General features: G+C 43.0%; 1 protein-coding gene across 7 annotated transcripts in view; it reads right to left on the minus strand.

Moving 5' to 3' along the window:
* clasp2 (cytoplasmic linker associated protein 2) overlaps positions 1 to 24,201 on the minus strand; it is a 451,600-nt gene that overhangs the window by 353,512 nt on the left and 73,887 nt on the right. For all 7 annotated transcript variants that reach the window (XM_067981116.1, XM_067981105.1, XM_067981128.1 and 4 more), the window contains exons 4-6: positions 23,828 to 23,919; positions 22,992 to 23,067; positions 6,060 to 6,157 (exon numbers count right to left, since the gene is read on the minus strand). In XM_067981116.1, the coding sequence (XP_067837217.1) occupies positions 6,060 to 6,157; positions 22,992 to 23,067; positions 23,828 to 23,919 (266 nt within the window). The remainder of the gene's footprint in view (positions 1 to 6,059; positions 6,158 to 22,991; positions 23,068 to 23,827; positions 23,920 to 24,201) is intronic.

Below are 24,201 nucleotides of genomic sequence, written 5' to 3' on the forward strand. Positions count from 1 at the left end.
ACAAAATACAGTAAAATCAACTCCATTACAGAAAAATGCTGAACCAATCTTAAAACTAATTATCTTGAAAGAAGAACCAACACAAACAATTTAGAAGAACTTCCCATCAGCAGACTTCATAGCCAATAACTACCATACAAAAAGGTTATTTTTCTTTGCCAATTCTCTGTGCTCCCACAAGCATGGCAGAAGGAAAAAAGCAGGTTGGCCCAAAGGATACAGACCACCTCACCAAGATAGCATTCCAACCAGAGAAGGGGGGATTCCTTACCCCAAGCACCAACCCACTCCCACTCCTTCCCCAGAAACACCATCCCCCACCTCCCATATTCCCAGCACTTCCTGCTGGAGAGAAAATGGGAGCTGCAGTTAAGGTCTTAAGTTGTTTCAGTCATTATTACAGCCAGAGGGCTGCAAGTAGAAAGATATGGCACTGTTCCCGAGAATGCGCTGATTTTCATTGGAACAGTCGAGAAGGCCAAAGAGAGAGGGGTCAGTGTGGGAGTGGAATGGAAAATTGAAGTGGCAAAGAACAGAGAGCTCGGGCTTGCACTTACAGCCAGAACGAGGTATTTAGCGAAGTGGTCACCTAATCTGCTGAATACCTTTGTTCTGTCCACACGTGAAACCCCAAGCTCCCTGTTGCTTGCCACTTCAATTCTCCGTCCCACTCGGATCTCTCTATCTCTGACTTTCTGCACTATTGCAACGAAGCTCATCGCAAGCTCAAGAACCGACACCAAAGCTTTCTACTAGAAACTCTGCAGCCCTCTGGCCTTAATATTGACTGTAGCAACTTAAGAAACAGAACTAAAGCTCTCTTTTACCCTCTGGCAGGAAGTGCTGGGAATGTAAGAAGGGTATGCCGGTGTTTCAGAGGATAGAGGGAAGGAGCGGGTTGGTGCTTCGGGGCTCCCCTGCCTTGGTTGGAACACTGTGCTGGCAAGGTGGTTTACACCCTGGCTTTGACCTGCTTTTTTTTCCTTCTATCTGGCTCCTGAGCCATTGAAGCCTGCCCTGCTTCGCCAGTTTTTCACCCTTCCTTTTCCACCAACCTATCCCCCATCCCTTTAGTTATTCACACACTTCGTCTCCTATATCTTTTATTTCTCACATTAGCATGAGACAATGAGGCAGATTATCAAATCTACCATTTAACCATCTCATATTCTACATTTAAGAACTTCATAGGTCATTCCATTTCTTTTCCAGTGTGAGGCTGTGTTGTCCTTTTTACCCTTTCCCAAATGCTGTACATCTGTAATATCTTACAATTCTCATCAAGGGTCCATACCCGAATCATCATCTGTTCTCGCCACAGATGCTGCCTGACATGCTGAAATTTGTTTCTGTTTCAGATTTCCAGCATCTGTAGTATTTTACTTTTTGTTCTGAAAATTATGAACTTGCATTGAAGGCCAATAACTGTACTTCAGCTTTTTAATTTTAAATAGACATTAATATAAATGTTGATAGAAAACAATTTTTCAAATATGCAGATAAGATCCAGTATTCAAGAAGTTAAGTTTGTGGGGGTGGGGGGGGGGGGGGGGGGGGGAAGAAGACAGAAGAGTACTTCTTGCTCAAAATATTCCCCTCTCTAAGTAAAAATATATAGTTAGAAGCATCTGATTTTATTACTTGTGTGGAGGTCCTCGATTTGCACCTCACTACTTGATAGCTCTGTGACATTATTAACCAGTTGTAAACAATTTTACAACACCAAGTTATAGTCCAGCAATTTTATTTTAAATTCACAAGCTTTCGGAGGCTTCCTCCTTCGTCAGGTGAACGATGTGAAAATCGTTCACCTGACGAAGGAGGAACATAAGAACATAAGAAATTGGAGCAGGAGTAGGCCAATCGGCCCCTCGAGCCTGCTCCGCCATTCAATAAGATCAAGGCTGATCTGATCCCAACCACAAATCTAAAGAACACAAGAAGTCGGAGCAGGACCCGGCCACATAGCCCCTGGGCCCTCTCCGCCACCCACAGGGCATTGACCGATCCGAACTCAGCTTCATGTCCAATTTCCTGCCCGCTCCCCATAACCCCTAATTCCCTTTACTTCTAGGAAACTGTCTATTTCTGTTTTAAATTTATCTAATGATGTAGCTTCCACAGCTTCCTGGGGCAGCAAATTCCACAGACCCACCACCCTCTGAGTGAAGAAGTTTCTCCTCATCTCAGTTTTGAAAGAGCAGCCCCTTATTCTAAGATTATGAAAGCTTGTGAATTTAAAATAAAATTGCTGGACTATAACTTGGTGTTGTAAAATTGTTTACAATTGTCAACCCCAGTCCATCACCGGCATCTCCACATCATTATTAACCAGGACAGGGTCCCTGTGTGTCCGGAGATGGCTCAATTGGAAAAAGGGACATGACATGGAAAAAGCCAAATTGCCACGCAAAGGCTGCAGAGCCCTGGGAAACCACACCAATGGCTGGATCAGCCACTGTTTTTTTTTCCTACAAACTGAACAAAAAAGTAGCTCCCTATGGAATAAAAAGGAAAGACTGCAAATGCTGGAGATCTAAAAGAAAAAAAGTGCCAGAAACAGACAGGTCAGTCAGCATCTATGGAAAGAAAAGGCAGAGCATGAAGCAGCTGAAATGTCATAACCTGTCCTTCCTCTTGATATGCTGACTGACCTGCTGTGTGGTTCCCAGTCATACATTCTCCTGGGAGAGGCAAAAAAAAGGTAGTCCAATTTAGAAAAAGAAAATTGTGGGAAATTCCTCTTCAACCCCAAAGTGCACTGAAGCAAACTGTATGAAACCATGTCAACCTTCTAAACTCATGCATCAGTAATTTCTGCGGGGGTTCTCCTGATCATCTGCCATAACTTGGATGGAAGTTCGGAGGAGACACCGGAGAAAGTGTTCACATAATTTCTTCAGGGTTTCCGCCAAAGCTGGGGTGAGAGAGATCGGGGAATCCTTGCACATGTCTTCCATTCTATGTATTTCAGATTTTGGAGGGGGGCGGGGGGGGAGGGGTGGAGGAAGCAAAAAAGATAAGGAAAGAAACGGAAAATGGGAAATTTTAAAAAATGGCTAAACCAACTTTTCCAAGTAATTTATCGGTTCATTGGGCGGGATGCTTCACTTCCTTAAAATCACAAAACACAAGATAAGTCTTGAACAGTGACAAGGCATCATCACATTCCACAAGTTTTGTGGAATCTTGTTTGTGCTGCCTTTCCAACCATCAAACCCACAAGTATGAAAGCAGATTTGGTTATGGACCCACAAGATAAGAATGGAAAGTATTAGATTGCACATCAACCAGGAGGAAAGTCCAATCCAAACTGAATCACACATACTACAGTCTGGCTCAACTCAAACACCGAGCACCCAAAAAGATTGCTACCCTTTGCTGGCAAAACTGTGGAGAGAAGGGAAAACTCTTATGTCACAATTAGGAATGCCGAGCAATCCAAACAGACAAAACCTCCATTACGAGAGCAAAAAATAAATTACCAAAAACAAAGAACTTCAATCCAATAACAAGACTACTTCCATTGATAGAGTAAGTTTCAGTGCTTGATTTTGCAAATTTGTTGAAGTTCAGTTACTGTAATATAGGCAAACTATTACGGTTCTTCCTATTTGATGCAAACAAATTCAGTGCCATGATGGACAGTGGTTGGCCCCAACAACCCATCACCAATAAGATACAGATACAATTTTTTCAGAAAATCTTAGAAAAAAAATGCTCCCTGCTTTGGAAATAGGCCAAATTTCTCTTAGTATAGTTTCTACCTCGAGAACATTGCAGCGAGGATGAGTTCCTTTCCACTTGCCACTTAAATTCCCCATCCCACTCTGACCTCTCCATCGTTGGCCACCTACACGGTTCCAGTGAAACTCAAGGAACAGCACTATAACGTTTTATTAAGCATTTTTCAGCCCTTTGGTCTTAATATTGACGTTAATGTCTTCAACATCTTAACTGTAGCTCCTACTTTCTTTGCAACAGGTGATATGGCATGGGTGCTTGGGGTAGTGACCCTCTCTCCGAATACCATGCTGGCAGGGCAGTCTGCACCCTGATGGTGGCCCGCTTTTTCTTCAAAGGCTGCTGGATTCTGTTCCACTTTGCCAACTTTGCCTGTTTCTTATGACCTGCTTTACCCCTTTCTGTGAACGATGGGCACCACTGAATACAGTTTGCATAATCAGCAATGAAAACCATATCATGATCAAACTTGTTTGAATAGGTCATTTGTATTTGTGGTGCCCTTCTCATGGAGAGGGCATTTGGTGAGAGTGTTTTTTTGTCTAGGTGTCATTGGACTCCACCCAGTGTCACTCCGCTGTCTATTCCAAAATGTCCCCACACACCTCAGCTATTCACATGTCTACACTGGTTCTTCCTATTGTCTCATGCCAATATCACTTCAGCTATTTAACCAACTCCTGTTTTCCATTCAAACACTTAACAAGTCATTCGCTTCCTCCTTCGTTTGCATGTTTTTTTTCCGCCCTTTCCTCCGTTTTGTTCCTTTTTAAATGCTGTTCACGATCATTTTTTTTTTGTTAAGAGGAAGGGGAACACCTGAAATGTTAACTTTCCTGCTCTCTCCACAGATACATACCAATTCCAGTATTTTCTGTTTTTGTTTCAGATTTCCAGTATTTGCAATTATTTTGCTTTTTTATTTACCTCATCGTCCCGGTTTGCCAACAAGCAGAGATAACCAATGACCCACACACCTATTAGAAACCATGGAGTGGCTAGGTAGGGTCATTATAATTGGTTCACATTGACCAAATCTTTGGGAGTTCTGCATACAACACTGACACCTAAGCCTTAGTAAACTTCACAGCACACGATCTAGCATTACAAGCTACCTCAACATCTGACATCATTAAGGTTTTAGGGTCAAGGCTGAAGTAAGACCACACCACAGAAGAGCCCAAAGTTTCTTTCCAGTGGCAAAAGGCAATACAGAGCCCACCTTTACTCGTGCACTTCAGCTCTATTAATCTTGCAGCCAGCTACAATGCCCTCCCAAACTTGACAAAACCTCACTTTGACTAAGTACCCCTACTTCTTTTTAGTTATGTACTGCAGATCCAGTTCCAATGACTATTTCATGAGCAGAGGTGTGTCAAGCAAAACCAGCAACAGAACGGATGATATTTTAGAGCATGATGTGGCCACAGGCTTCTAATCTGACCAATAATCATTCTTCAAAAGAAGATTCTGTCTTCAGTTAAAACTTCACAATTTGGATTCTACAAATTCCAGAGCAGAATTTTAAAAAAGCAATTCCTGTTAATGGAACAGCAACTGCTAACTCAGCTATCGATTATGGGAAGAGAACAAAATCTTCGTACTGATCGGTGAGAGGACACTTCATGCAGCATGGAGTCATAGGAACAATTTGACTCTGGCATAATCTCAGTGTGAAGAATGGAATGCGAGAACTTTCAGCTCAAATTACAATGGATAAGGATTTCTACAACAGCTTGGTTTTGCCTACTTTGTCTTCAATGTAACCCTCTATACTGATCCACTTCAATGTACTGTAACTTTAGGATCTTATTTGAGTTTCTTTTTAATGATTTTTTTTTAAGCATTCAATTAAAATTGTTTGTTATATCATAATATCTTCAATTGACATCTTTCCAGCTCAATTCCTGGAAGAACATCAGTTAATAGGTTTAAACTTTATACCATTTCATATGGGATGCTTATGCACTTGCCTGAACTATCTTGAGAAACAAAGTCAAGATGATGCTAACAATAAAGCATGATGCGTTTGTAAGATATGTGCAGTACTTATATCCTGAACTATTGTAATAAACCATTTTGCATTGCTTGTAAATATATGTCACAGGTTGATTAACTTTTAAATGAAACTTTTACAGGTTTCAGAGGTTTAAATTGTCACCGCCTATGGTATGACAGTGTTACAATCTGTTCCAATAAACATCAATGAAGTTAATGAACCAAAGTTCTCAAATCAACGCTGTAAAACTACTGAACCTACAAAACATACAATCTATAAAAGGATTGATCATCATTAAGTCACTGAAGTAACTTACCGTGCTTGTGGAACTCCCTTCTTGCTGAGGTCAACTCGTACTTTCTCCCCAACATGACGATAAATTTCCACCATGGTACTCATGGCTGTATCCCTTACCTATGGAGTTGCAAAGGAAACCCATTAGTATATGTTCAATCAAGGTGGCAGGGGTGCGGGGGGTGGGGTGCGGCGGTGAAGAAAAAAAGAGGTAGGGATGGAAAAACTTGTTTGTGATCAGACATTAATAAAGTATGACTAAGCAACATCACAACAGACTTTCAACAATAAAAACCAAACTAGTCACCAGTCAATCCTTGGTCTACGTTAAGTTATCCAATTTCAGCTGGGGTGGAAGGAGAGCACGACAACTGTCCTCAGTGTTCCTTGGTTAGAGACAGAAAAAATAGCCAGAACTCTTGCTTTTTATCATTATTCAACAATCACCGCTGCAAACGCACAGTGCGAACATGTGTCAAAGACAGAATGAGGCTGGACTGTGAGGCTGCAGCAGATGAAAAGCCGACCGGTACTCAATGTCAAGATTGATCCACGAATAATAACTACAGTGAGGTAATGAAGGCCAGCTGCTACCATGGAACCCCCGGAAGAGACTAAGGAGCACAGTTCCATGAGGAGCAAACTAACAGATAAAGACGACAAGAAAGAAAATACATGCAATGTGCCTTCTTGAAAATTATTATACCCATATTTTTCTGGCCAAATGTTAGTTATGATGGAAATGTAGAGAATAAAGAATATTTCTGTGATTAAATAACACCAAGGCCAGAAGTGTACAAGACAGCAAAACAAGATTTTGTGGATGAATTTCCAAATGTCAAAAGTTTCTGAAGACGAACACCACCTGAAACTGGCAGTGACACAAATATCAAAACATTATAGACAGAGGTTCCCCATTCTGATACAGCTTTACAATGTCTAAAACTGGTTTCAAAAGCTGTTGGGGAGAAAACAATTAATTGGTGGGGGAAGTCAATAACATTGGGGTTTATGATTATTTAAAAAGATGAATATTCTGCAAAATACAGCAACAAGAAACATTTCAGCTTGGCTCAGTGGTTGCACTCTCTTCTCAGAGTCAGGCAGTTGTGGGTTCAGGCCCCACTCTGGGGATTGAGCACACGACCTAGGCCGACATTTCAATGCAGCATTGAGGGAGTGCTGCAGTGTTAGGGGTGCCATCTTTCAGATGAGATATTAAACAGAAGCTGCGTGGGTCTGCTCATGTGGATGTAAAAGATCCCAAGGCACTATTTCAAACAAGAGCAGGAAGTTCTCCTGGTGTCCAGGCCAACATTCAACCCTCAACCAACACGATCAAAACACATGAACTAGTCATTACTTGTGGGACCTTGCTGCACACAAACTGGCTGCTGCATCTGTCTTCATAACAGAGGTGACTACATTTCAAAAATAATTCAACACCTGTGAAGGGCTCTGCAACAGCCTGTGAATGTGAAAGGCGCTATAAAAATGCAAGTTTGTTCTTCTATGACTAGCATTATCCTTTGATGAGCAATAAAACAAGCAGGCATGACATTCTCAGGAATCAATTATATCAGAGGTAAAGGATGTGCAATGCGTGGACTAACTTGGACACAAATACTGAAGTCTGTCACACGGTAGCATGAGGTAAGAGCACCCTGTACCTATAACCACTTTACTTGCGGCCAAAGTCATAACGATCCTTTTTTTTTCCTTACTAGGTTAGTCCAGTCATCTGGAGGAGAGATCTCATGCATTAGTTGGAGACCTGCATCCAGGACATATGATTTCAGAGATGCTATGTGTTCATTCCTGTCAATTGAAATGTAATTTCTCCAACTGTTGATTCACAAGAATTCCTCATCATTGCTGGCTGGCTTTCACAAAGTCTTGGCTGTCAACAGCATCCAGCCAAATCATGAGCTTCCAATATGCAAGTGGCCTGTGATGCACAATGCAGGATTTACATACAAAAGTACAGTATCCAGGATAATCATACATCCCCTTCATCCTCAACCAATCAACTGAACATGGCAACTGACTGCAAGGCCAGTTGTTGGGGGAATGTGTTACAGCCCTGACAATCAAGCTCACAATTCTGATAACCCAGAGATGACATGAGAACATAGCTACAATCAGGTACAAGAGAATCCACTTCAAAGGTAATGAAGAACTCACCTCTCCTGAGTCATGAAAGGCTAAGGACTCAAAATGCCTGCACCAACAGAAAGAGAGATGGCATTGCCAGGGGAGCTTAGGTTGACACTTAATGATTCTCCATTGCTAAGACAATTTCATAATTTTTGGCTAATACCAGGTCTCTCATACCTTGTATCCACACGAATTTTATAACATACTTGTACAAAACTGTCACTGGATTGAATAAACTGATTGCCAAAGTTCAGCGCATTCTTCTCCCATTGTTAAATCAACAACTATTCCGATTATCTGAACTTGCTGTTGCTATATCTTATGTAACACATGATTCTATATATAAAAAAAAAGTAGGAAGGAAAGACAGTTTTTTTTAAAAAATTGTCTACCTGAACAGGATTTTTCTTAGTTTGCATTTATCCAACATAGATTTGAATGAGTACACCAGATCCAAGAAGACCTACTTTGACCAGTTCTATTTTAATATATGAGCAGAAAGTAGACAAGGAGAAATGGGGTAACAGTAAGCACTCATACCCAGATTTCCCCAATTTATGAAGTGTGCCCAGGTACGGTAGCATAGTGGTTATGTTACTGGGCTAGTAATCCAGAGGCCTGGACTAAAATCCAGAGTCATGAGTTCAAATCCTGCCACGGCAGCTGGTGAATTTAAATTCAATTAATTAATTAAATTCAATTAATTAAATAAAAAAATCTGGAATTAAAATACCAGTATCAGTAATGATGGCCATGAAACTACCGGATTGTCGTAAAAACCCATCTGGTTCACTAATGTCCTTTCGGGAAGGAAACCTGCCGCCCTTACCCGGTCTGGCCTATATGTGACTCCAGACCCACAGCAATGTGGTTGATTCTTAATTGCCCTCTGAAATGGCCTAGCAAGCCACTCAGTTGTAAAATCTCGCTACGAAAAGTCATAATAAGAATAAAACCGGACGGACCACCCGGCATCGGACCACTAGGCACCGGACACGACAACGGCAAAAAAACACCAAGCCCAGTCGACCCTGCAAGGTCCTCCTTACTAACATCTGGGGACTTGTGCCAAAATTGGGAGAGCTGTCCCACAGACTAGTCAAGCAACAGCCTGACATAGCCATACTCACAGAATCATATCTTTCAGCCAACGTCCCAGACTCTTCCATCACCATCCCTGGGTATGTCCTGTCCCACCGGCAGGACAAACCCACCAGAGGTGGCGGTACAGTGATATACAGTCAGGAGGGAGTGGCCCTGGGAGTCCTCAACATTGACTCTGGACCCCATGAAATCTCATGGCATCAGGTCAAACATGGGCAAGGAAACCTCCTGCTGATTACCACCTACCATCCTCCCTCAGCTGATGAATCAGTCCTCCTCCATGTTGAACACCACTTGGAGGAAGCACTGAGGGTAGCAAGGGCACAAAATGTACTCTGGGTGGGGGACTTCAATGTCCATCACCAAGAGTGGCTCGGTAGCACCACTACTGACCGAGCTGGCCGAGTCCTGAAGGACATAGCTGCTAGACTGGGCCTGCGGCAGGTGGTCAGCAAACCAACACGAGGGAAAAACTTACTTGACCTCGTCCTCACCAATCTACCTGTCGCAAATGCATCTGTCCATGACAGTATTGGTAGGAGTGACCACCGCGCAGTCCTCGTGGAGATGAAATCCCGTCTTCACACTGAGGACACCATCCAACGTGTTGTGTGGCACTACCACCGTGCTAAATGGGATAGATTCAGAACAGATCTAGCAACTCAAAACTGGGCATCCATGAGGCGCTGTGGGCCATCAGCAGCAGCAGAATTGTATTCCAGCACAATCTGTAACCTCATGGCCCGGCATATTCCTCACTCTACCATTACCAACAAGCCAGGGGCTCAACCCTGGTTCAATGAGGAGTGTAGAAGAGCATGCCAGGAGCAGCACCAGGCGTACCTAAAAATGAGGTGCCAACCTGGTGAAGCAACAACTCAGGACTACATGCATGCTAAACAGCGGAAGCAACATGCTATAGACAGAGCTAAGCGATTCCACAACCAACGGATCAGATCCAAGCTCTGCAGTCCTGCCACATGTCCACCACCAGTCGTGAATGGTGGTGGACAATTAAACAACTAACGGGGGGAGGAGGAGGCTCTGCAAACATCCCCATTCTCAATGATGGCGGAGTCCAGCACGTGAGTGCAAAAGACAAGGCTGAAGCGTTTGCAACCATCTTCAGCCAGAAGTGCCGAGTGGATAATCCATCTCAGCCTCCTCCCGATATCCCCACCATCACAGAAGCCAGTCTTCGGCCAATTCGATTCACTCCACGTGATATCAAGAAACGGCTGAGTGCACTGGATACAGCAAAGGCTATGGGCCCCGACAACATCCCAGCTGTAGTGCTGAAGACTTGTGCTCCAGAACTAGCTGCGCCTCTAGCCAAGCTGTTCCAGTACAGCTACAACACTGGCATCCACCCGACAATGTGGAAAATTGCCCAGGTATGTCCTGTCCACAAAAAGCAGGACAAATCCAATCCGGCCAATTACCGCCCCATCAGTCTACTCTCAATCATCAGCAAAGTGATGGAAGGTGTCGTCGACAGTGCTATCAAGCGGCACTTACTCATCAATAACCTGCTCACTGATGCTCAGTTTGGGTTCCGCCAGGACCACTCGGCTCCAGACCTCATTACAGCCTTGGTCCAAACATGGACAAAAGAGCTGAATTCCAGAGGTGAGGTGAGAGTGACTGCCCTTGACATCAAGGCAGCATTTGACCGAGTGTGGTACCAAGGAGCCCTAGTAAAATTGAAGTCAATGGGAATCAGGGGGAAAACTCTCCAGTGGCTGGAGTCATACCTAGCACAAAGGAAGATGGTAGTGGTTGTTGGAGGCCAAGCATCTCAGCCCCAGGGCATTGCTGCAGGAGTTCCTCAGGGCAGTGTCCTAGGCCCAACCATCTTCAGCTGCTTCATCAATGACCTTTCCTCCATCATAAGGTCAGAAATGGGGATGTTCGCTGATGACTGCACAGTGTTCAGTTCCATTCGCAACCCCTCAGATAATGAAGCAGTCCGAGCCTGCATGCAGCAAGACCTGGACAACATCCAGGCTTGGGCTGATAAGTGGCAAGTAACATTCGCGCCAGATAAGTGCCAGGCAATGACCATCTCCAACAAGAGAGAGTCTAACCACCTCCCCTTGACATTCAACGGCATTACCATCGCCGAATCCCCCACCATCAACATCCTGGGGGTCACCATTGACCAGAAACTTAACTGGACCAGCCATATAAATACTGTGGCTACGAGAGCAGGTCAGAGGCTGGGTATTCTGCGGCGAGTGACTCACCTCCTGACTCCCCAAAGCCTTTCCACCATCTACAAGGCACAAGTCAGGAGTGTGATGGAATACTCTCCACTTGCCTGGATGAGTGCAGCTCCAACAACACTCAAGAAGCTCGACACCATCCAAGATAAAGCAGCCCGCTTGATTGGCACCCCATCCACCACCCTAAACATTCACTCCCTTCACCACCGGCGCACTGTGGCTGCAGTGTGCACCATCCACAGGATGCACTGCAGCAACTCGCCAAGGCTTCTTCGACAGCAACTCCCAAACCCGCGACCTCTACCACCTAGAAGGACAAGGGCAGCAGGCGCATGGGAACAACACCACCTGCACGTTCCCCTCCAAGTCACACACCATCCCGACTTGGAAATATATCGCCGTTCCTTCATTGTCGCTGGGTCAAAATCCTGGAACTCCCTTCGTAACAGCACTGTGGGAGAACCGTCACCACACGGACTGCAGCGGTTCAAGAAGGCGGCTCACCACCACCTTCTCGAGGGCAATTAGGGATGGGCAATAAATGCCGGCCTTGCCAGCGACGCCCACATCCCGTGAACGAATAAAAAAAAAAGATCTATTGGGAATTGGATTAATACTTTACAAATTCATTTTTAGCCAACAGGAATGGTCTTTCATCAAATTAATCTATGTTGCATTTGAACCCAGGTCTTAAGAAATAAAGAACTATGCATAAGTGAATTGTGCTACCCACCATGTCCATGTGTGAGGAATCCTTGAAAAGGTTAAGCATAAATTATGGCATTAATTAGAGTGAGTGTACAGCACAGAAACAGGCCATTCGGTCCAACAGGTCTATGCTGGTGTTTATGCTCCACACGAGCCTCCTCCCACCCTTCTTCATCTAACCCCATCAACATATCCTAATATTCCTTTCTCCCTCATGTGTTTATCTAGCTTCCCCTTAAATGCACCTATGCTGGTCGCCTTAACTACTCCTTGTGGTAGCGAGTTCCACATTCTAACCATTCTCTGGGTGAAGAAGTTTCTCCTGAATTCCCTATTGGATTTATTAGTGACTATCTTATATTTGCAGCCCCTAGTTCTGGTCTCCCCCTCAAATGGAAACACCTCCACATCTACTCTGTCAAACCCTTTCATAACCTTAAAGACCTCAACTGGGTCACCCATCAGCCTACTCAGAAAAGAGCGCCAGTCTGTTCAATCTTTCATGATAGGTATAACCTCTCAGCTCTGGTATTATCCTAGTAAATCCATTTTGCACATTCTCCAGCACCTCTATACCCGTTTTATAATAGAGACCAGAACTGTTCACAGAACTCCAGGTGTGGTCTAACCAAGGTTCAATACAAGTTTAACACAGCTTTTCTGCTTTTTAGTTCTATCCCTCGAGAAACGAACACCCGTGCTTGGTTTACCACCAGATCCCTCGGCTCCTCTTCCCCATTTAGAATCTTATTTTCCAAGGAGTGGTCTCCTTATTCTTCCTACCAAAATGTACCATCTCACACTTATCGATGTTGAAATTCATTTGTCAATCACACGCCCATTCTGCAAGTTTATTAATGTCTTCGTGTATTTTGTGTCAGTCCTCCTCAGTGTTAACTATACCCCCAATTTGAGGTTGTCCACAAATTTTGAAATTGTACTTCAGATTCCAGAGTCCAAATTCTTTATGTAAATGGTAAACGTTTGTAAACAATTTTACAACACCAAGTTATAGTCCAGCAATTTTATTTTAAATTCACAAGCTTTCGGAAGCCTCTTGGTGTTGTAAAATTGTTTACAATTGTCAACCCCAGTCCATCACCGGCATCTCCACATCATAAATGGTAAACAGCAGTGATCCTTGTGGAACACCACTTCCCACCTTTTTCCAGTCTGAGTAACAACCTTTAACTACTACTCTGTTTTGTAGACAACTTGCTATCCATTCTGCCACTTGTCCCAACTCCACATGCTCTGACTAAAGTCATGAGTCTACTATGCGGTACCTTACTGAAGGCCTTTTGAAAATTCAAATATATTACATCTACTTGTCTACCCTTTGTTACTTCTTCAAAGAATTCGATAAGGTTGGTCAGGCATGACCTTCCCTTTTGAAATCCGTGCTGACTATGCTTTATTATATTTTTGGTTTCTAGATGTTCTTCTATAACATCTATGAGCAAGGATTCCATGATCTTCCCTACCATAGACGTTAAGCCAATTGGTCTATAGTTCCCTGGATTTGCTCCCGCTCTCTTTTTAAATATAGGAATCACATTTGCTGTCCGCCATTCCTCTGGCACTATTCCTGTTTCTAAAAAAATCACTATCAATCCTCTGCTATCTCTTTCCTAACTTCTTTTAATAAGCGCGGGTGCAATCCATCTGGATCAGGGGTTTTTGTCTTCTCTAAGTTTGATGATCAATTATCTCACCCCTTTCTATCTTAAATGTCTTCATATATTTTTTGATCTCTTCTTCTAATGTCATGCCCACCATGTTAGGCTCCCTAGTAAATAATGAGGCAAAATAATTATTTAATATTTCTGCCATTTCACTGACATCACCTGTGAGTTTATCAGGTGTGCCCCTTAGTGGCCCTATCCCTAGCCTGATTTTATTATTTATGAGTCTGTAGAATACTTGACTATTTATTTTTATATTCCTTGATAATTTAATTTTGTAGTTGCTCCTTGCCTTCCTAATTGTTTCTTTGACTTCTTGCCTAACTTTTTGTATTCTCTTTTGTCATCCTCTCCTTTGTTGTCTATGGACTTAGTGTATGCCTTCTTCTTTAGTTTCAATTTTGTCCTTATTTCTTTATTCATCTGTGTGAGTCATTCATTACTGGCTAATTTGTTCTTGCTTTTTAGTGGGATATATTTGTCATGAACTCGATTGATCACCGTTTTAAATGTTTCCCACTGCTGTTCTATTTCTGCAGTGGACCAACTCTTTTTTTTCTGTTTACCTGAACAGTTAAAAAGATTCAACATCTGCAAGGCACAATTGATCTGCTGTAAGTTTATAGAAATGACAAACTTCTAAAATGTTGAGCATTTTGACATACTTTAATTCAGTACTGTAATCCTTGGGACAATAGTTCATCATAGCAGTCAACTGCAATCAGTGTTTAAAAAATCTATAATATATTGAAGTTACCATGTATATCGTCCACTCCTAATTTGCGCATCATTCTGTCATGCTTCTAGGTGGCACATCAATGGGAATTACCCATTATAACCCAATCTGTCACAGTCACACCTGCAGCTGCACACCTCTACAACTAGTTGAAGCTTCATAGGAACCAGAAGCTGCAGATCCCCATACCTACAGTGTCACTAATGCACCTCAAGCGAAATTCTTTTGTCCTAACTTTCCATGGGCAATGCCATAGGAGATTCACTATACAATGCACAAGAGTGTAAGTTGCTTAAATTTCATAAATTTTTATTAACTTGACTATTTCAGACTTTCCCCCCCAGAAATAAACCCATTTAAAGAAATGTGATCATGATCAAAGCACCTTTGAGAAGTTGACATTGATACATTCAGTTCTGATTGTTGGCAGGTGATGCAATTTAGAATCATAGAAATTTACAGCACAGGAGGATATTTGGCCCTTCGTGTCTGTGCCAGCGCCAGCAGAGAAAGAGCTATCCAGCCTAATCCCACTACCCAGCTCTTGGTCCATAGCCTTGCACTTCAAGTGCATATTCAAGTACATCTTGAATGCGATGAGGGTTTCTGCCTCTACTACTCTTTCAGGCAGTGAGTTCCAGATCCTCACCACCTTCTGGATGAAAAAAATCTCTCAACTCCCCTCCAATCCTTCCACCAATTACTTGAAATCTATGCCCCCTGGTTATTGACTTCTCTGTTAAGGGAAATAGGAGCTTCCTATCCACTCTATCTAGGTCCCTCATAATTTTATACACCTCAAAATTAAATCACCCCTCAGCCTCCTTTGTTCCAAAGAAAACAATCCCAGCCTATCCAGCAGCTGAGGTGGCAGAAGAAAGGAGAGGGAACGGCCCATAAAAAGGCAGGAGTCAGAGGCCCAAGATCAGCTGAGGCTGCAGAACAGAGGAGAGGGAGCAGCCCATAAAGAGGCAGGAGTGGGAGGCGCGAGAGCAGCTGAGGCGGCAGAACAGAGAGGGAGCCGGAGTGCGAGTGTCAGGGATGGAGAGAAAAAAAAACAAAGTGACATCAGCACAAGGGAAGGAGCTGATTGGCGAGTAGCTGGTGAATGTTATTTATTAAATTTTTAGTTTATATTCAGTTAAGTTTAGTTAATAAGGTAATAAATAGAGGCATGGCAGGGCATCTTAGTCCCATGGAATGCACATCTTGTGCCACGTGGGAACTCCAAGACGTTTCCTGTGTCCTGGACGGCCACAGGTGCAGGAAATGTCGCCAGCTGGAGGAGCTTGAGCAACAGCTGGCGTCACTGCAGTACATCTGCGAGATTGATATCTACATGGATAGCACGTTTAAGAAAGTGCAGGCAAAGAGGGACTGGGTGACTGCCAGGCAGACAAGCAGGACCAGGCAGGTAGTGCAGGAGTCCCGAGGGCATCTCACACTCTAACCAGTATTCAGTTCTGATCACTGATGGGGGAAAAGGGTTCCCCGGGGGAGTGCAGCCAGAGCCAAGACCATAGCACCATGGGTAGCTCATCTGTACTCCCGGGGGGGGGGGGGGGGGGGGGCGGAGGAGAGAAAGAGCGACAGTGATAGGGGATTCTATAGTTAGGGGAGCAGACAAGCATTTCTGTGGCCGCAGACATGATTCCAGAATGGACACTCTTCTCCGCAGCCAGGAGCATGAATCCCAAAGGCTATGTTGCCTACCGGGTACCAGGGTTAAGGACATCTCCTCTGGGCTGGAGAAGAACTTGGAGTGGGAGGGATAGGATCCAGTAGTTGTCGTGGTCCATGTAGGTACCAACGACATAGGTAGGACTAAGAAAAAGGTTCTGCTGAGAGAGTTTGAGCAGCTAGGGACTAAATTAAAAAGCAGAACCACAAAGGTGATAATCTCTGATCTTATTTACCCTATGCCAATTTGCTTGCCGCTCAGGTGATAATCCAGAGAGATGAATGCTCAAAGATTGGTGTGGGAGAAGTAGGTTTCGATTCGTGGGGCACTAGCACCAGTGCTGGGGAAAGAGAGAGTTGTTCCGTTGGGACGGACTACACTTGAACCATGCTGGGACCAGAGTTCTAGCAAATCGAATAACTAGGGAGGTAGACAGGGCTTTAAACTAAATAAGGCGGTGGACCGGAGTGGGGGGCCCCATGGAGAGAAATCTAGAACGCTGAAGAGAAAAGACAAAGAAGCAGTGCAGGAAAGTGATTGGGGTAAGGATAATCAGATTGTGTCAGGAAGGGATCGAGCATACAAACAAGAGTGCACTAACAAATAGGGTCCAGGTTAGAAAAAAATGGTAATAAGACAAATAGGGTCATAGTACAAAAAAATGTTAAGATATCTAAAAATGTTAAGCAGACAAATCTAAAGGCAATGTATCTGAATGCACGAAGCATTCGTAATGAGGTAGACGAATTAACAGCGCAAATAGATGTAAATGGATACAATATAATTGCGATTACGGAGACATGGCTGCAGGGTAACCAAGGCTGGGAGCTGAATACCCAAGGGTGTTCAATATTTAGGAAGGACAGGCAAAAAGGAAAAGGGGGTGGGGTGGCGTTGTTGGTAAAGAATGAAATTAGAGCAATAGTGAGAAAGGATATTGGCTCAAAAAAATCAAGATGTAGAATCAGTCTGGGTGGAGTTAAGAAGCACCAAGGGGCAGAAAACACTGGTGGGAGTTGTCTATCGGCATCCAAACAGTAGTGGTAACGTAGGGGACGTCATCAAACAGGAAATAAGAGATGCATGAGTACTAGAGCAATCATGGATGTCTTTAATCTACATATAGATTGGCCAAACCAAATTAGCAATAATACTGTGGAAGATGAACTCCTGGAGTGTGTACGAGATGGTTTTTTAGACCAGTACGTTGAGAAGCCAACCAGGGAACAGGCTATCCTAGATTGGGTATTGTGCAATGAGAAGGGGTTAATGAATAATCTTGTTGTGCGGGGTCCTTTCGGGAAGAGTGACCATAACATGATAGAATTCTTCATTAAGATAGAAAGTGAAGTAGTCCAATCCGAAACTAGGGTGCCAAATCTAAACAAAGGAAACTATGAAGGTATGAGGAGTGAGTTGGCTATGACAGATTGGGAAGCTTCATTAAAAGGCATGACGGTGGATAGGCAATGGCTAACATTTAAGTAACGAATGCATGAATTGCAACAGTTATACATTCCTTTCTGGCAAAAAAACACAAAGGAAAAGCGGCCCAACCATGGCTAACAAAAGAAATTAAGGATAGTGTTAGATCCAAAGAGGAGTCATATAAAGTTGCCAGAAAAAGTAACAAGCTTGAGGATTGGGAGCAGTTTAGAATTCAGCAAAAAAGGACCAAGAGATTGATTAATAGGGGGAAAAGAGAGTATATTTGCAAGGAACATGAAAGCAGACTGTAAAAGCTTCTACAAGTATGTAAAAAGAAAAGAATTAGTGAAGACAAATGTAGGTCACTTAGTCAGAAACGGGAGAATTTATAATGGGGAACAAGGAAATGGCAGAGCAATTAAACAGATACTTTGGTTCTGTCATCACGAAAGAGGACACAAATAACTTCCCAGGAATGCTAGGGAAACAAGGGACTAGTGAGAAGGAGGAATTAAAGGAAATTAGTATTAGTAAAAAAAAGTGCTGGAGAAATTAATGGGACTGAAAGCCGATAAATCCCCAGGGCCTGATAATCTGCATCCCAGAGTACTAAAAGAGGTAGCCATGGAAATAGTGGATGCATTAGTTCTCATCTTCCAAAATTCTATAGATTACAGAACAGTCTCTGCAGATTGGAGGTGGCAAATGTAACCCCACTATTTAAAAAAGGAAGGAAAAAAAACAGGGAACGACAGAACAGTTAGCCTAACATCAGTCGTAGGGAAAATGCTAGAGTCTATTATAAAGGATGTCATAACAGGACACTGAGAAAACATCAGCAGGATTAAACAAAGTCAACATGGATTTATGAAAAGGAAATCATGTTTGACAAACCGATTGGAGTTTTTTTTTGAGGATGTAACTGGTAGAATAGATAAGGGAGAACCAGTGGATGTGGTTTATTTGGATTTTCAGAAGGCCTTTCATAAAGTCCCACATAAGAGGTCAGTGTGCAAAATTAGAGCACGTGGGATTGGTGGTAATATACTGGCATGGATTGAAAATTGGTTAACAGACAGAAAACAAAGAGTAGCAATAAATGGATCTTTTTCGTGGTGGCAGCAGTGACTAGTGGGGAACCGCAGGGATCAGTGCTTGGGCCCCAGATATTCACAATCTGTATCAATGATTTGGATGAGAGAACCAAATGTAATATTTCCAAGTTTGCTGACGACACTAGGTGGGATCGTGAGATGTGAGGAGGATGCAAAGATGTTTCAAGGCGATTTAGACAAGTTGATTGAATGGGCAAATACATGGCAGATGCAGTATAATGTAGATAAATGTGAAGTTATCCACTTCGGAAGGAAAAACAGAAAGGGTCGATGAGGGCAATGAGGTTAATGTGGTGTATACGGACTACCAAAAGGCATTTGATAAAGTGCTGTGTAATAGGCTTGTCAACATTTTTTTTTATTCGGTCATGGGCTGTGGGAGTCGCTGGCGAGGCCAGCATTTATTGCCCATCCCTAATTGCCCTAGAGAAGGTGGTGGTGAGCCGCCTTCTTGAACCGCTGCAGTCAGTGTGGTGAAGGTTCTCCCACAGTGCTGTTAGGAAGGGAGTTCCAGGATTTTGATCCAGCGATGATGAAGGAACGGCGATATATTTCCAATTCAGGATGGTGTGTGACTTGGAGAGGAACGTGCAGGTGGCGTTGTGCCCACGTGCCTGCTGCTCTTGTCCTTCTCGATGGTAGAGGTTGCGGGTTTGGGAGGTGCTGTCGAAGAAGCCTTGACGAGTTGCTGCAGTGCATGCTGTGGATGGTACACACTGCAGCCACTGTGCGCCGGTGGTGAAGGGAGTGAATGTTTAGGGTGGTGGATGGAGTGCCAATACAAGCGGGTTGCTTTGTCCTGGATGGTGTCGAGCTTTTCGAGTGTTGTTGGAGCTGCAATCATCCAGGCAAGTGGAGAGTATTCAATCACACTCCTGACTTGTGCCTTGTAGATGGTGGAAAGGCTTTGAGGAGTCAGGAGATGAGTCACTCGCCACAGAATATCAGATTGAAGCCTATGGAATAAAGGGGGCAGTAGCAGCATGGATACAGAATTGGCTAAGTAACAGAAAGCAGAGAGTAGTGGTGAGCGGTTGTTTTTCGGACTGGAGGGAGGTGTGCAGTGGTGTTCCCCAGGGTTCAGTACTAGGACCACGGCTTTTCTTGATACATATTAATGACTTGGACTTGGGTGTAGAGGGCATAATTTCAAAATTTGCAGATGACAGAACTTAGAAGTGTCGTGAAGAGTAAGGAGGATAGTGATCGATTTCAAGAGGATACAGACAGGCTGGTGCAATGGGCGAACATGTGGCAGATGAAAAATGCGAAGTGATACATTTCGGTAGGAAGAACGAGGAGAGGCAATATAAACTAGAGGGCACAATTCTAAAAGGAGAACAGGAACAGAGATCTGGGGGTAAATGTGGACAAATCATTCAAAGTGGTAGGGGAGGTTGAGAAAGCAGTTAAAAAAGCATATGGGATCCTGAGCTTTATAAATAGAGGCATAGAGTGTAAAATCAAGGAAGTCATGATAAACCTTTATAAAACACTGGTTCGGCCATGACTGGAGCAGTATGTCCAGTTCTGGGCACCACACTTTAGGAAAGATTTGAAGGCCTTAGAGAGGGTGCAGAAAACATTAACTGGAATGGTTCCAAGGATGAGGGACTTTAGTTACGTGGATAGACTGGAGAAGCTGGGGTTGTTCTCCTTGGAGGTTGAGAGGAGATTTGATAGTTATTTAAAATCATGAAGGGTCTAGATAGACTGAATAGAGAGAAACTGTTCCCATTGACGGAAGGGTCAAGAACCAGAGGACAAAGATTCAAGGTGAATTGCAAAAGAACCAAAAGGTGACATAAGGATAAGCTTTTTTTTTTAAAAAACACAGCAAGTGGTTTAGATCGAGAATGCGCTGCCGGGGGTGGTGAAGGCAAATTCAATCGTGGCTTTCAAAGGGGAACTGGATAATTAGTTGAAAGGGAAAAATTTGCAAGACTACGGGGAAAGGGCAGGGGAGTGGGACTAGCTGGATTGCTCTTGCATTGAGCCGGCACGGACTTGATGGACCGAATGGCTTCCTTCCGAGCTGCAACCTATGATTCTATCTAAACTTTCCTCATCGCTAAAATTCTCCAGTCCTGGCAACATCCTCGTAAATCTCCTCTGTATCCTCTAGTGCAATCTCATCCTTCCTGTAATGTGGAGACCAGAACTGTACATAGTACTCTAGCTGTGGCCTAACTAGTGTTTTATACAGTTCTGGCAGAACCTCCCTGCTCTTATATTCTATTCCTCGACTAATTAAAGAAAATATCCCGTATACCAACTTAACCTTTATCTGCCAGTTCTGTTATCTTCAGGGATCTGTGGACTGGCACTCCAAGGTCTCTTAGTTCCTCTACACTTCTCAGCATCCTACCAATCATTGTGTATTCCCTTGCCTGTTTGCCCTCCCCAAATGCATTACCTCATTTCTCCGGATTGAATTCCATTTGCCACTTTTCTGCCCACAGTCAACAGCTTTCTTCCTCACTATCCACCACACGACCAATTTTTCTATCATCTGCAAACTTCTTAATCATGTCCCCTACTTTTAAGTCTAAATCATTGATATACACCACAAAAAGCAAGGGATCTAGTACTTAGCCCTGCGGAACCCCATTGGAAACATCCTTCCAGTCACAAAAACACCCGTCAACCATTACCCTTTGCTTCTGTCACTGAGCCAATTTTTGATCCAACTTGCCACTTTCCCTTGGGCTTTCACTTTTCTGACCAGTGTGCCATATGGGTCAAAAGCCTTGCTGAAATCCACGAGAACTACATCCAACCTGACACCCTCGATGGCCCTTCTCGTTACCTCCTCAAAAATTTCAATAAAGTTAGTCAGACGTGTCCTTCCCTTAACAAATCCATGCTGACTGTTCTCGATTAATCCGTGCCTTTCTAAATGACAATTAATACTGTCCCTGGGAATTCTTTCCAATAATTTGCCCAGCACCGAGGTTAGGCTGATTGGCCTGTAATTACTTGGTCTATCTCTTTCTCCCTTTTTGAATGGTACAATGTTAGCAGTCCTCCAGTACCACGCCTGTAGCCAGAGAGGATTGAAAAATGGTCAGAGCCTCCGCTATTTCCTCCCTTGCTTCTTTTAACAGCCTGGGATACATTTCATCCAGGCCCCGCGATTTATCTACTTCCAAAGGTGCTAAACTCTATAATACTTCCTCCCTCACTATGGTTATCCCATCCAATATTTCACATTCCTCCTCCTTAACTACAATGTTTGCATCGTCCCCCTCTTTCGTGAAGACAGATGCGAAGTATTCATTAAGAATCATACCATCGTCTTATGCCTCCACACACGTTACCTTTTTGGTCTCTAATAGGCCCGACTCTTTCCTTAGTTATCATCTTGTTCTTTATGTATGTATAAAACATCTTTGGGTTTTCCGTGATTTTACTCGCCAATATTTTTTCATACCCTCTCTTTGCTTTCTTAATTTCCTTTTTAATTTCACCCCTGCACTTTCTATACTCCTCTAGGCTTTCTGCAGTATTGAGCTCTCAGTATCTGACTTCAGCTTTCCTTTTTTGCCTTATCCTACCCTGTACGCTCCTCGACATCCAGGGGGGCTCCAGATTTGTCAATCCTACCCTTTTTCTTATGGGAACATATTTACTCTGAACCCTCACTATCTCCTCCTTGAATGCCTCCCACTGCTCGGACGCTGATTTACCTTCAAGTTGCTGTTTCCAGTCCACTTTTGCTAAATCACATCTCAGCTAGGTAAAATTGGCCTTTCCCCAATTGAGAACTATTCTATTGAATGTTGTCATGTAATAATTTCAGCTGCCTCAAAAGTGCATAATACACCAAAGTTAACACACCACTGGATAGTTCATTTGTTTGGTACAAACACAGAACATGCAACAGTGCATTATCAGTATCTGCTGCAACTTAACATTCCTGGTGCACAGAACAAGCCCCTCTTTTTAGTACAATTATTGTTTTCGACATAGAAGTGCAGTTTCAAAGGAGTCAGCTTATAGAGGAGTTCTCAAAAAACGGTGCATCAGAAATTGTTAAACAGCTTTACTGCTTTGCACATTTGTGACACCATACTGCATTTTGTAGTCTGCTGTGAATTGAAGAATCAACATACCTGGCTATTTGGATCCCCGAGCAGGTTGCATATGTGTGGTACTATTTTGCTTAACGTTAATAGTTGTGCTCCATAACTGCAAAAAATAATTTCAGATTAAATAATTTCGTATTTTCATTTTCAGAAAACATACACACAGCACACACAGTCTCCAGTCTAGCCCATTTCATTAGAGAAATTGCTACAGGGCAATTAGGATGCAAGTAGGGAAAGATGTCATGCATCTGAACTAAAAGCATTTTAATCATAAGTACATAGTTAACTTGAAAAAAACCTTTATTTTATCAGTAAATACAAACAGTTCACTTTCTACAATGCCTCAGAATTCTCAAATTAAAATACATTGCATTCAGAAAAAAACTTTTAATTTTGGAAATAAGGGAAGAAAAAAGTGGGAAACATTTTAAATTTTGCACGGCAGTAATCAACAGACTGTATATGCAAAGTTTAAGTAAAAGTCACCACAAATTACTTCTTCACAGTTGGGTTATTGCATTGACTGGCAAAGTAAACATGAAATCCAACATTTATCACTTGCTTCAGAAATGCTCAAAACCAAGGTGGCACTGAAACAATGATGATTTTGGTCACAAATACCATTGGGAAATTTCTACTAGAAGAAAGCCACCATGAAAAGCAAGCATAATTGGGCACTCCATTTTTAATTTGCAAAGTGGTCTACCTGAAGGTGTTCTTTATTGACATTCAATTAAATTTTTATTCGAGGAGTCGGTTGCAGATTGATCTAAAAACACTAAACTTTTGAAATAAGTCAAGCTTGTTGTTTTAACAGGTCACATGTTAACAACTGAATGGAACAAGTACTTCTGACTTACATGTTGAGTGTGGTAATGAGACACAGGCAGACTCCTTCACGTGTCCGAAAGTTCTTGTGTTTAAACCCTGAAGTTAATCGTTCCCAAACATACTGAAAAAAAAGTTGACTATTATATTACACAGAAACCAACTCAAATACTAGTGTTTCAGCGTCACCAGTATCTCCCATAAGCAGACCCCATAACCCTTACGATCAGGAGTTTACCATTGCTACCCAATATTTAATCTTATGACGGCATGAATTGGAATTGGGGGGGGGGGGGGGGGGGGGGGAGGGAGAAGCGGAGAGGACATAATGAAACGCCCTTGTTAGGTGAACTGAATACTGTGAACTCATACACATCCTCACGTGCATTTCTCCTATCTTCTGATA

The sequence above is a fragment of the Heptranchias perlo genome, chromosome 3, assembly GCF_035084215.1.
Source record: "Heptranchias perlo isolate sHepPer1 chromosome 3, sHepPer1.hap1, whole genome shotgun sequence".
Lineage (NCBI taxonomy): Eukaryota > Metazoa > Chordata > Chondrichthyes > Hexanchiformes > Hexanchidae > Heptranchias > Heptranchias perlo.